General features: G+C 41.4%; 1 protein-coding gene across 1 annotated transcript in view; it reads left to right on the top strand.

The window, feature by feature from the left end:
- The first annotated feature begins 2,895 nt into the window (after positions 1–2,895).
- bend5 (BEN domain containing 5) overlaps positions 2,896–12,936 on the top strand; it is a 48,773-nt gene continuing 38,732 nt past the window's right edge. Inside the window, exons 1-2 of the mRNA XM_072252665.1 lie at positions 2,896–3,441; positions 8,390–8,529. Coding sequence (XP_072108766.1) covers positions 3,219–3,441; positions 8,390–8,529 — 363 coding nt within the window. The 5' untranslated portion in view covers positions 2,896–3,218. The remainder of the gene's footprint in view (positions 3,442–8,389; positions 8,530–12,936) is intronic.

The raw sequence follows: 12,936 nt of genomic DNA, 5'->3' as shown, positions 1-12,936 counted from the left end.
TGGTGGCCAGTGCTATCATGTTTGCTGTTGTGTGCTGGGGCAGCAGGCTGAGGGTGGCATAATTATGTTATAATTATGTGGTTTTTGTCAGTTTTTCAGTCTTGGTCTGTCCTGTGTTTCTGTGATATCACACTGGAGGAATATTGTATCATTTCTTCATGCATGCATTACTCAATGACAATAAAAGAGGACTGTGTGTCCTCATAATTTAGTCTAATCTAATCTAAACAGGGGTTCTGACATTTCTGTCATTCATTCTTTGATTTTTTTTCTGTTTCATGGATGTTTGTGAAGAGTAAGAATTTTAGGTTGTATACTGTGTACATTCTCTAATATTACATTGAACCATTGCATAACATTATGATTCATGTTTCCAAATGCAATTTTAGTGAATCACACCTCAGCTGTCTCAATTTATTTCCAGAATTAAATGCAACACTGCTTTCTTGTTGGACTGGTAATACACAGACCAATAATGTTTTGTTCAATACATTCAAACAATTGTGAATTATTCCCGTTACTCCCCAAGTGTATTAAAATAATTGGCTTTTCTCCTACCTCACCTCTGTACTTGTTTCTCATCTTACTGTACATTTATGGCATGATTTGAATACTAATTTCAAAATATAAATAGCTTTATAATGCATTAAATATTATTAGTTGCATACTGTAGATTGATTGGATGTCCATCGTATCCGATGTTCACAGGAAACCTGTGGAGGAGATTTTTTTAAAGAGGAAAAGCTGTTGCACTGGGTTAGTTCCACTCTCTCGACAGCGGACGTCAGGGTCCAGCAGTATGAGTAGTTGTCACCGTAGGGGTCTTCTTTGGTAAAAGTGAATGACTATAACTTCTTCTGTGCCTTATATGCTGAAGGAGTAGTATGATTGGGCAGCAGGGTACATTGGTGGTTAGCTCCACGCTTAACAGTACCAGTGACCCAGGTTCAATTCCCGCCCCTCCTCCTGTAAGGAGTTTGTGCGTTCTCAAACATTTTCCAGCACTTCTGGGTGCTCCAGTTTCCTCCCACAGTCTAAAGACATACGGTATTGGTAGGTTAATTGGTCATTGTCGCTTGATTAGGCCAGGGATAAATCGAGGGTTGTTGGGCGACGTGGCTCGAAGGCCTACTCTGTGTGGTATTTCAATTGTTAGAGTAATTTTTGGGTTTAGGTCATTTACACTTAGCAAATGGCGTTGGCCACCAGTCTTCTGTTCCTAAAAGCTATGAATACCAGAATCCCAGTCCATTTGCTGCTGGTGCCTGTGGGATGGATGTAAACCAGAAGGTGTGAGGTTTGCATGTAGTTTCAAAGACGGCATTATCTATACTTTGTAAGTATGGATTGTCCTTCATGTTAAGCATGTAAAATCCCAAATAAATGTATTGTGGATTCAGTTTGGAACAATGGATTCCTGAATACCAGTCCAGATGCTGCTGGCGCCGGTGGGATGGATGTAATCAGAAGGTGTGAAGTTTTGTATGTAGCTTCAAAAGAAAGCATTGTCTATACTTTGTAAATATGAATTACCGTTTGTGTTTAGCAAATAAATATCGAGCCCCACACTGGGCCAGCAGACCTTTCCGTCTCGGTATGATGATGCCTGCTGAACCTTGTTTTGTCGAATAAAGAAGCTGCTTTGTATCTACCAGTAACTCTCTCTCCGGTGATTTCATTCACGCTACAACATCAACAATAATAAAAAAATAAATGATCAAGTCATACCCGATTAAATTGATTGTTATCATTGATTGTTACAGTCCTCGACTTCCTAACCAACAGAAATCAGTGAGGATAGGCAACCAAAACCTCTGCCACAATTATTCTCAGCACTGGTTCTTCAGGTCGCGTCCTGAGCCCTCTGCTCTACTCCCCGTATACATACGCTGTGGCCAGATTCTGCTGGAACTTCGTTCACTAGTTTGCAGATGGTACCACCAAAGTCTGCCGGTATCTCAGTAAGGAGTCAGAGTACAGGAAGGAGATAAGACAGTGAGTCCTGACAACAATCTTCCTCTCAATGTCAGAAAAAGAACAAGTGATTGACCTCAGGAAGGGGGTGGTGCGCATGCGCCTGTCAACGACGATGGTGCTGAGGTTGAGAGCCTCAAGTTCCTCGGCACTTGAACATCACCAAGAAGTCTGTCCTGATCCAGCCATGTAGATGCCACGGCTAAGAACGACTTCTTTCAGCCTCTACTTCCTGGGGGAACCAAATAAGTTTAGCATGTCCCCGTCAAACCTTATTAATTTTTCCCTGATGCACCATAGGAAGCGTATTATCCGGATGCACGACGGCTCGATGTGTTAACTGTTCTACCCGTGACCGCAAGAAACTGCAGAGCTGTGGACAGAGCTCAGCAAATCACGGGAATCTGTTGTCTGTACGTTTCGCTGCCCCAGTAAAGCAGATCCCACCTTCTCTGGACATTCTCTCCTAGCCCCTCTCCTATCGGGGAAAAGATACAAAAAGCCTGAAAGTACTTAAACACCAGGCCCAAGAACGGCTTCTACTCCGCTGTTATGATGGTTTTCTCGTCCGATAAGGCTTAACAACTCTGAATCCTGTGTCCTGAAGAAGGGTCTCGGCCCGAAACATCGACTGTTTATTCATTTCCTTAGAAGCTGTCAGATCTGCTGAGTTCCTCCAGTATTCTGTAGGCGTTGCTTTGGATTTCCAGCATCTGCAGACTTTCTCGTATTTAAGAGTTCGTAATCCACATCATTATGTTCTTGAACCATATTGTCTACCTGCACTCAGCAGGTCAGATCAACTGACTGAGTTGCTGAGTTATTATTCCCGCATTTACTGTGTGTTATTTGGGTTTTCCACCATCTGCAGAATGTCCTGTGTTTGTGCACTGCACTTTCTCTGTACTGTATAACACTTTGTTCTGCGTTCTGGTATTATTTTACCCTGTATTACCTTAATGCACTGTGTAATGAATTGACCTATGTGCAAAACAACTTATTCATTCTACCTCGGTGCATGTGACGATGATAAATTACGGTAATACCTATTCTTTGCAGCGACCGGCCGGCTGTCCATCATCAGAGGCATGGGTGGAGCGTTTCTGACGTCAGCCGCAGGCGGCGGGTGCTGAGGTCGGTTGCTCGCTCGCGACTCCAGGCTCCGGGTTGCGGGCGGCTCGTGCCCTGTTCTCGCGGCGCCTGTTGAACCGGAGCGCGAGGCCGCTGTTGCCGCCGCCGCCGACATGTTGGCCTGCGTGCGCTTCCTGCAGAGCCAAGTGCACCACATCGTGCCCGTGTCCCAGATCAGAAATTTCCAGCCAACCTCCAAGAGCGACTTCAACAAGAAGCAAGTTTACCGGCTGACGCTGCCGGCGACCTGTCCGGGCACCGGGGCGGGAGAGCCGGAGATCGGCGCCGTGGCTAAAGGGAGTCACTGCCGCAAGGCCCAGATCCTGGCTCTGGGAGGTAGGTAACAACCCGGGCCTTGAAGCCGCAGCACCGAGCACCTGGGATGCTTAGTGCCGTATTGGTAGTGGAAGGCCTCCGATCGTTTGGATTCAATTCACTACCCTCTTTCCCCGGTAACCATATTGCTGAAACACGTGGCACCATCTCCCTACCTACCGTACGGGGTAACAGCTGTTTATTGTTTTTATTCTGGGCTCCTCTTCATTCAGTACCTTTGCACTCTCCTCCCACGCCCATTTCGGTTTCACTGTGGTCTGGCGAGAATATTGACACGGGACTATTTCTGATATTTATCCGTGGTTTCTGATATGGAGGGATCCTGCATGTTATTTCATCTGACTCTTCTGTATAATAAGGCAAGAAACAAGGACCCAGTTAAGAATCACTTATCTTTATTGAAGGCGGTTAGCATTCATCCATGGTACAAGTGTGTATAGAAGTTATATATAGTGCACAGTTCCTAAACCTGCATATACTGCACTGCTTTACCCTTTGGGTAACATACGTATACAGGCAAAATCAATCTGCGAATATTAAGTAATACATATAAAATGCTGGAAGAACTTCGCCGGTGTGGCAGCATCCATGGAAATGAAGCCCACGTTTCCGTTCGAGACCCTTCCTGCATATATTACATTATGTAAGCATAATGTGATATTAAGAAGCAAAGGCATAATTTAATTTAACCTACTTTTCCAGCCCTCATAACTGCAGCTTTAAACTATAAATGAAGTTTTAACCTTCAAATTTGACAATGGGGATCTGAGCAGACTTGGTGGGCCAGTGGTCCCATGGGATCACTTTTCGAATTGGCTTCATGTGTGACTAATTTATCTCATATAAGCTGATAACTGAATGTGTCTAAACATAGAATGTAACCTCCAACTTAACACAAATCAATAATGTCCATTTGTTATAAATATCAATCAGGTTTAATATCACTGGCATATGTTGTGAAATTTTGTTAACTTCATGGCAGCAGTACAATGAAATACATGATAAATAGAAGGTTTACAAGGATATTGCCGGGACTTGAGAAACTCAGTTACAGAGAAAGGTTGAATAGGTTAGGACTTTATTCCCTGGAGCGTAGAAGAATGAGGGGAGATTTGAGAGAGGTATATAAAATTATGATGGGTATAGATAGTGAATGCAAGCAGGCTTTTTCCACTGAAGCAAGGGGAGAAAAAAACCAGAGGACATGGGTGAGGGGGGAAAAGTTTAAAGGGAACATTAGCTTCTTCACACAGAGAGTGGTGGGAGTATGGAATGAGCTGCCAGACGAGGTGGTAAATGCGGGTTCTTTTTTAACGTTTAAGAATAAATTGGACAGACACATGGATGGGAGGTGTTTGGAGGGATATGGTCCGTGTGCAGGTCAGTGGGACTAGGCAGAAAATGGTTCGGCACAGGCAAGAAGGGCCAAAAGGCCTGTTTCTGTGCTGTAGGGTTTCTATGGTTTCTATAGAGAGAAAAGGAGTTGTATTAAGGTTATGTATGTCTATTAAATAGTTAACTTTAAGTAGTGCAAAATAGCGGAAGTTAAAAAAGTAGCTCAGTAGTTTAGAAATCGGATGGCAGAGGGGAGGAAGCTGTTCCTGAATCGCTGAGTGTGTGCTCCTTCCTTACAGTGTAAAGCGGGCATATCCTGGGTGGTGGGGATCCTTAATAAAGGAGGCCACCTTTCACTCCTTGAAGATGTTTTGGATACTGTGGAGGCTGGTGCCCATGATAGAGCTGACTAATTTTACACATTTCTGCAACTTATTTTGATCTTGTGCAGTACTCTTTACCACCCCCCCCCCATACCAGACAGTGATGCAGCCAGACAGAATGCTCTCCATGGTACATTTGTAGAAGCTATCGTGTATCAGTTGTAAGTGTATCCTTAATTTCCAAATAAAATCCTCCTTTAAGACTTGCACCTTCATGCGCATGTTCTTTTGTAAATTTTTACTTCCTGTGAATTGTGTTTGCTGTCTCTTCTGACGTTAGGAAGTTATTGTTTTTGATCTCCGTTATTTTCAGTGCTTGCTGCTTGACACATTTTCAGCCTCTTGTTGCATTTTGACTATGTTGTATTGATGTTTTGAAACTTTTAAACCATCTCAATTTCAGACTCCAACTCTCACTCAAGGTTTCTAGCACACACTGAAAAGTTCTTTCATTCTCTCCAAACAGCGGAAGCCTTGTAGACATTGCACCTTTGCCCAAGACTTGTGCACACTTATCCACTGCAGGACTATCTAATTTGAATATGCCATCTTGGCGAATGTTTCCATTAATATTGATGGTTTTCTCAGAAACCAAATTACATACCTAGCTTCTGAACAGCACTATTGCCATTGCTTTAAAGAAAAACACAAATTGTTCAAAATGGGACAGCTTTCCATGCCCTTCTCCTTGGCAATGTGCATGTATTCAATGGGGCTTATTCTGTAGCCTTTTTAAAAAAAACATTCACAATGGTAATCTGAGGCTGGATGACACCCATAACATCTTTTACACTCTCAACCTTTCTGCTTCTGGCACCCACAGAACTTGTAGGTTTCTGGCCAAATTCATTTTATTACCAACAGACTTGGCTATGAAAGAATCAACTCATTTGTGGTCACTTTGTTGGTCACCATCGTGGGCAGTTTTGGGCCCCTTGTCTAAGAAAGGATGTGCTGACATTGGAGAGGGTTCAATTGATTCTGGGATTGAAGGGCTTATCATGTGAGGAGAGTTTGATGGCTCTGGGCCTCTACTCACTGGAATTCAGAAGAATGAAGGGGACCTAATTTAAACCTATCAAATGTTGAAAGGCCTAGATAGAGTGGGTGGAGAGGATGTTTCCAATAGCTAGGGAGTCTAAGATCAGAATGCACAGCCTCAGAATTGAGGGCATCCTTTTAGAATGGAGATTAGGAATTTCTTTAGCCAGAAAGTACTGAATCTGTGGAATTTGTTGCCACAGATAGCTGTGGATGCCAAGTCATTGGGTATATTTAGGTAGCGGTTCATAGAGTCTTGATTAGTCAGGGCATGAAGGGATTTATGGGGAAGGCAGGAGATTGTGGCTGAGAGGGGAAAATGGATCAGTAATGATGAAATGGAGCAGACTTGATGAGCAAAATGGCTTAATTCTGCTCCTATATCTTATGGTCTGTGTGCTTTTTTTCCTGTCTGCACCTTATCATAGCTGGGTCAAGTCTTGCTTTTCATTGCCATTTCTGCACTAGTCTATACCCTCGTATATAAAAGTTTTATCTAAATTCCCTTTTTCCTAGATTGTAGTTATTCAAAATCTAAAACAGTCTGAAAATAGCATATTTTCCCAGTATCTTTAGCCTTACCATGTATTTGCCAAGCATCTTTTCTGGTCCTTGATTGCGCACTCCAAATATGTAGCTCATAAGATCTTTAAAGGTCCTGATTATTTAAAATGTCCTTTCAATGTTTTTACAATTCCTTGTAAGATGCTTTTGTTTCATTGTGCAAGTAAATTTGTCAATCTGTTCTTGGTTTATTGTCTTCTGTGCCCAGACATTTGCTCTCAGAATATTTTCATACATGTACAGAGCAAAAAGCTAAGTCCTTATGTAATCCTCAAGCACACCAATGTCACTGCATGTATGCTGCCTGCCATTATCACAGCTGCACCAGAATTTGTCTAACACTTAATTATTGACTTCTAGTTTAAGTAGCAACATTCTGAACTCATGCAGTGCCTATTTATTCAGTGTGTTGTACAAAAAGGTAAGCAAAAGAACCACCAATTGTATAATTCTTATATAAGATAGTTAACACTCAATTGGTAAGAGCTGATACAACATCACATTTAAAAAGTCTACCACGTGGTGTACGTCATTCTTGATGGTACTTGTGTACCGGTAAACAACAAATTTCTGCTACATTTCGAAATTTGCATTGCAAGCATTTACCATCTACCTGATTAGAGCCAGCCATTTCTTTTATGTTGCTTTTATTTTGTAGGAGTTCTGGTGGAAGAATTAATTTAGAAAAATGTATGATGCGTTTCCAATTCCTCATTTTCTGAATTATAATTCTCAAGTGTTATAGTTGAATCTGAATAAACCTCGGGAGACCAGCTTCTTATATTTACCACAGTTTATTGTGCACCCTCCTGTAGGAGTTTGAGACCCAGTTGTCAAAGGGAAGGCATGTAAGTACTGCCACCATCGGACAAGTGGGCCTCCTCCCTCAGCCGTATATTTATACATTGTAAGCACCATACATTACTGTTGCAAGATGTTATTTGAACTGGTACGCCTACCAAGTCTGTTTGTGCGAAATTTAGTTACAGGTAAGAGAGTCTGCTAGATCAAGGCTTAATCTGTTGGTGTGAAACTTAGTTACAGATAAGAGAGTCTGCTAGATCAAGGGTTAATTAGAGATGGATGTGCTGTCCAGTCCTTATCAGTTTTTCCCTTTGCTAGGCCCTGACTTAATTAGAGATGGATGTTCATTCCTGTCCTTATCGGTGAGCTCTCCTCCCCTACTCAAACGAGGGTGCAATGTACAACATTTTCAAACTCTCAATGTCTCTCTGCACACCGGGGAGAACTGGTCTTTAGCTGACTGCTGAAGGCAGAGTTTACTCCAGTTCAAAAATTCCTATTCAGTCCCAATTATTCTTTTAGCTAGAGGTTACATAGGTTTAAAATGATTTTTTTATATCCCCAATTCCTCAAGTTTTGAAACTCTGTTATTTGAACAATATTCCACACAAATGTTAGTGAATATATCCAGGTTAAATATCATAACATTGTTACACTTCTGGAGATTGGAATTCAAGGCTAAAGAAATATGAATTGTGCTTTAATAAATGAGTAATGTTTTGAAACTAATAGATGTACTTTTTGTGCATTAGAACTTAATAGACAGAATCTACTACAGCAAATACTGCAAAAGCATTCATCATTTTTATTTTATTATTTAGACAGCAGACAAGAACTGGAAAAATTTTTGAAATTGAAAAAGTGCAAAATGCCAAAAGTAATTGATAGTTTCATTGAACTGTCTGAATCAGAAGATGGTGGCAGTGCTGAAGATGAACCACATCAATTCAACAACATTCAGGTATTAAATTGAATAATGTTTTATCTCTCTTAGTCTGGAAACAGAATGCTTCTCTATTCCCTTTCCTTTTCTCCTATTGAAAATGATTGGTTAACCTTTGTTCATGTCTCTTCAGAATTTCACTCAACTTGCAAGAAGTTCTTTGATTATGATTGAATCTATCCCCCTCAGAGTGCTATATCTATTAGTAGCATCACTGGGCTGAACAGATTTTAGACCAGTTCCTTTATGAAATGGTTTTTACAGCTATGCTTGTTTGATGTCATGGGGAGTTTAAGTTCTCTACAGGCGAACATCAGTTTTTAAATTTTAGGATGTTGGTGGTGATGAGCTTAGCTAAGTCAACAAGTATGGGGATGATGGATGAATGGGACTTGTTGTTACTATGTAATTGTAGTTGACAAGTTTTAGGTGAATCAGTCCTTTGAGTCTAGATAATGGAAGACTGGTCAGGAGAACACGAGTAGTTGTGATGAGACATGGGTGAGTGCAGATGTTAGAACCTGGAATGAAAAACAAACTACCGGATAAACTTGGATCCAGCAGCATCTGTGGAAACAAAGGGGTGGTCAAAGTTCAGGTCAAGGCCCTGCATCAACACTGAGAACGTAGAGGGAAGATAGCCAGTGTGTCAGAATCAGGTTTAATATCACTGGCATATGTTGTGAAATTTGTTTTTTGTGGCAGCAGTACATTGAAATACAGAATTTTAAAATACAATAAGTAACAAGTACATAAAATGTACAGGAGAGAAAAAATAGTGCGGTAGTATTGATGAGTTAATTGTCAATTCAGAAATCTGATGGCAGAAGCTGTTCCTGAAACATGATATGGAGGGGAGATAAGAAGATGGTCTGCAATAGGTGGAACTAGATGGGGAAGGGTGGAATTGTTGGGCAGGTAGAGGTGGATTGTTGGAGGCAGGTTGGTAGGTGATACTACTGGGGATCAGTGTTACGTACTGAACTGGAGGTGATTAGGGAGCTTAAGGTGAAAGAATCCTTAGGAACCAGTGATCATAATATGATTGTGTTCAATTTGAAATTTGTTAGGGAGAAAGTTAAGTCTGCAGCAGTAATTTAGTGGAGTAAGAGAAATTACAGTGGTATGAGAGAGAAATTGGCCAAGGTAAATTGGAAGGAGCTGCTGGCAGGGATGTCAGTAGAGCAGCAATGGCATGCATTCCAGGGGGAAAATGAGGAAGCTGCAGGATGTGAGTATTCCAAAAATGAAAAAATAATCAAATGGTAAAATAGTGCAACTGTGGCTGACAAGGGAAGTCAAAACTATTGTAAAAGCAAAAGAAAGGGCATATCACAAAGCAAACATTAGTGGGAAGATAGAGGATTGGAAGTTTTTAAAAACCAACAGAGCAACTAAAAAAAAATTATTAGAAGGGAAAAGATGAAATATGAAAGCAAGCTAGCAAATAATATTAAAATGGATAGTAAAACTGTTAACATACTTGAAAAAGCTAAGAAATGAGTGGATATAGGATCGTTAGAAAATGAAGCAGGAGAAATAATGGGGGCAAGGAGATGGCTGATGAATGAAATGAGTATTTTGTGTCAGTCTTCAATGTGGAAGACATTAGCGGTCTGCCTGATGTTGTAGTGTGTGAAGGAAGAGAAGTGGGTGCAGTTACTGTTACAAGAGAAAAGATGCTCAAAAAGCTGAAAGACCTAACGGTACATAACTTACTCAGGCCAGAGGAACTGCATCCTAGGGTTCTGAAAGAGGTAGCGTTAGAGATTGTGGTGGCATTAGAAATGATCTTTCAAACATCATTGGACTGTGGCATAGTGCCAGAGGACTGGAAAATTGCAAATGTTACTCCACTCTATAAGAAAGGAGGAAGGCAGCAGAAATGAAATTATAGACCAATTAGTCTGACCTCAGTGGGTGGGAAGATGTTGGAGTCAACTGTTAAGGATGAGGTAATGGAGTACGTGGTGACACAGGACAAGATAGTACAAAGTTAGCATGGTTTCCTTCAGGGGAAATCCTGCCTGACAACCCTGTTGAAATTCTTTGAGAAGATTACAAGTAGGATAGATAAAGGGGATGCAGTAGATCTTGTATATTTGGACTTTCAGAAGGCCTTTGACAAGGTGCCACACATAAGGCTGCTTACCAAATTAAGAGCCCGTAGTATTACAGAAAAGTTACTAACATGGTTAGAGCATTGGCTGATTGGTAGGAAGCAGCAATTGGGAATAAAAGGATCCTTTTCTGGTTGGCTGCCAGTGACTAGTGGTGTTCTGCAGGGATCAGTGTTGGGACCATTTCTTTTTATGCTGTGTAATAAATTATTTGGACGATGGAATAGATAGTTTTGTTGCCAAGTTTGCAGATGATATGAAGATTAATGGAGGGGAAGGTAGTGTTGAGGAAACGGGTAGGATGCAGAAGAACTTAGGAGAATGGGCAAGAAAGTGGCAAATGAAATACAATGTTGGAAAATGTGAGATAGTAGAAATAAATGTGCAGACTATTTTCTAAATGGGGAGAAAATCAAGGAATCTGAGATGCAGAGGCACTTGGGAGTCCTTGTGCAGAACACCCTGAAGGTTGAATCGGTGGTGAATAAGGCAAATGCCATGTTAGCATTCATTTCAAGAGGTCTAGAATACAAGAACAGGGTTGTGATGCTGAGGCTTTATAGGGCACCGGTGAGGCCACACCCTGAGTATTGTGAACTGTTTTGAGCCCCTCATCTTAGAAAAGATGTGCTGGCATTGGAGAAGGGCCAGAGGAGGGTCACAAGGATAATTCGAGGAATGAAAGGGTTATCATATGAGTAACGTTTGGCTCTGGGTCTGTACTCGAATTCAGAAGGATGAAGGGGGATCTCATTGAGACCTTTCGAATGATGACAGGCCTAGACAGAGTAAACGTGGAAAGGATGTTTTTCATGGTGGGAGAGTCTAGGACAAGAGAGCACAGCCTCAGGATAGGCCTTTCAAAACAGATGTGGAGAAATTTCTTTAGCCAAAGGGTGGTGAATTTGTGGAGGTTGTTGCTACATGCAGCTGTGGAGACCAGGTCGTTGGGTGTATTTAAGGCAGAGATTGATAGGTTCTTGATTGGATGTGGCATCAAAGATTACAGGGAGAAGGCCGGGAACTGGAGTTGGGGAGGAGATGGAAAAGGATCAGCCAGTATTGAATGGCAGAGCAGACTCAATGGGCCACATGGCGGAATTCTGCTCTTATGTCTTATGGTGATGGGTAGAAACAGACGGGGAAAGGTGGAAGTGATGGGCAGATTTTTAAGCCCAAGATCCCCTACCTCGGCCTTAGTGAAAGGCAAGATCGACCTACTAAATGGGTTAGTCACTCGCATGCACACCGGGCAGAAAAGACCGGAACTAAAACCCCGCAACCCAGAAGCAACCTCTTTACAAACAGCTTTCTGTAGTGGGAGTATTGCTATATTACCATTATCATAATTAGTATTACTTATTTTTATAATGCTCACATTATAACACATTTAATTCTATGTTTCATTATTTAATTTTATTTCAACATGAAAAATAAATGAATAAAAATTGACTGTTGCTCTCAGTGTGATGACTGGGGCTGAATACTTTCTGCTGGTTCCCTGAAATTTGGCTCATAACTACAGACAGCCAGTTTGAGTAGTCTGTGAGGTGTCTGTCAGTAAGACAGCTCCTGTACTTAGATTTCATAATTTTCATCTGTTGCAACACAGCACCCTCGCAAACCTCCTGGCAGACTGAATATTTGAACGGACGGTTTCCTGTGTTAGACTGAATGGTGAATCTGCCACGTTTTTCAGATGTTTTGTATTGGTAAACTGTTACTGAGACACTATTATGTTTCAGAGGTACGCAAGATAATGACACCACTTTTTTGTTTCCCAGTTATTTACATTTGGGGAATGTTGGAATTTAAAGAGGGAGAAGTGCTATAATGTGAGCATTATAAAGAGTTAAAAATACACGTGGACTAGGATGTTAATTGTCCTGTGCTATCACCAGTGGGATCATCAGTTGATCTGCCACCTGTCTTTGAAGGGGGAGAAGTGTTGTAATGTGAGCACTATAAAGATAAGTTAATACAAATTAGGATAATGGTAATATAGCAATACCCCTGATACGGAAAGCTGTTTGTAAAGAGGGGTTGCTTCCAGGTTGTGGGGTTTTACTTCCAGTCTTTTCTACCGTGGTGCATGGCGGGGGAGCTACACGTATGTGCACTGGGCAGAAAGAACGGAACTAAAACCCCACAATCCAGAAACAATCTCTCTTTACAAACAGCTTTCAGTAGCGGCAGTATTGCTATATTACCATTATCCTAATTAATATTACAACAGTGTTTGTGTATTTATTTTTCATTTTTTTTCGGGATCTACTGGGAAAGTCTCAAAGATCGACCGGTTGAC

This window comes from Mobula birostris, chromosome 1 (genome assembly GCF_030028105.1).
Source record: "Mobula birostris isolate sMobBir1 chromosome 1, sMobBir1.hap1, whole genome shotgun sequence".
NCBI classification, from domain to species: Eukaryota; Metazoa; Chordata; class Chondrichthyes; order Myliobatiformes; family Myliobatidae; genus Mobula; species Mobula birostris.
This window is presented reverse-complemented; position numbering and strand designations above follow the sequence as displayed.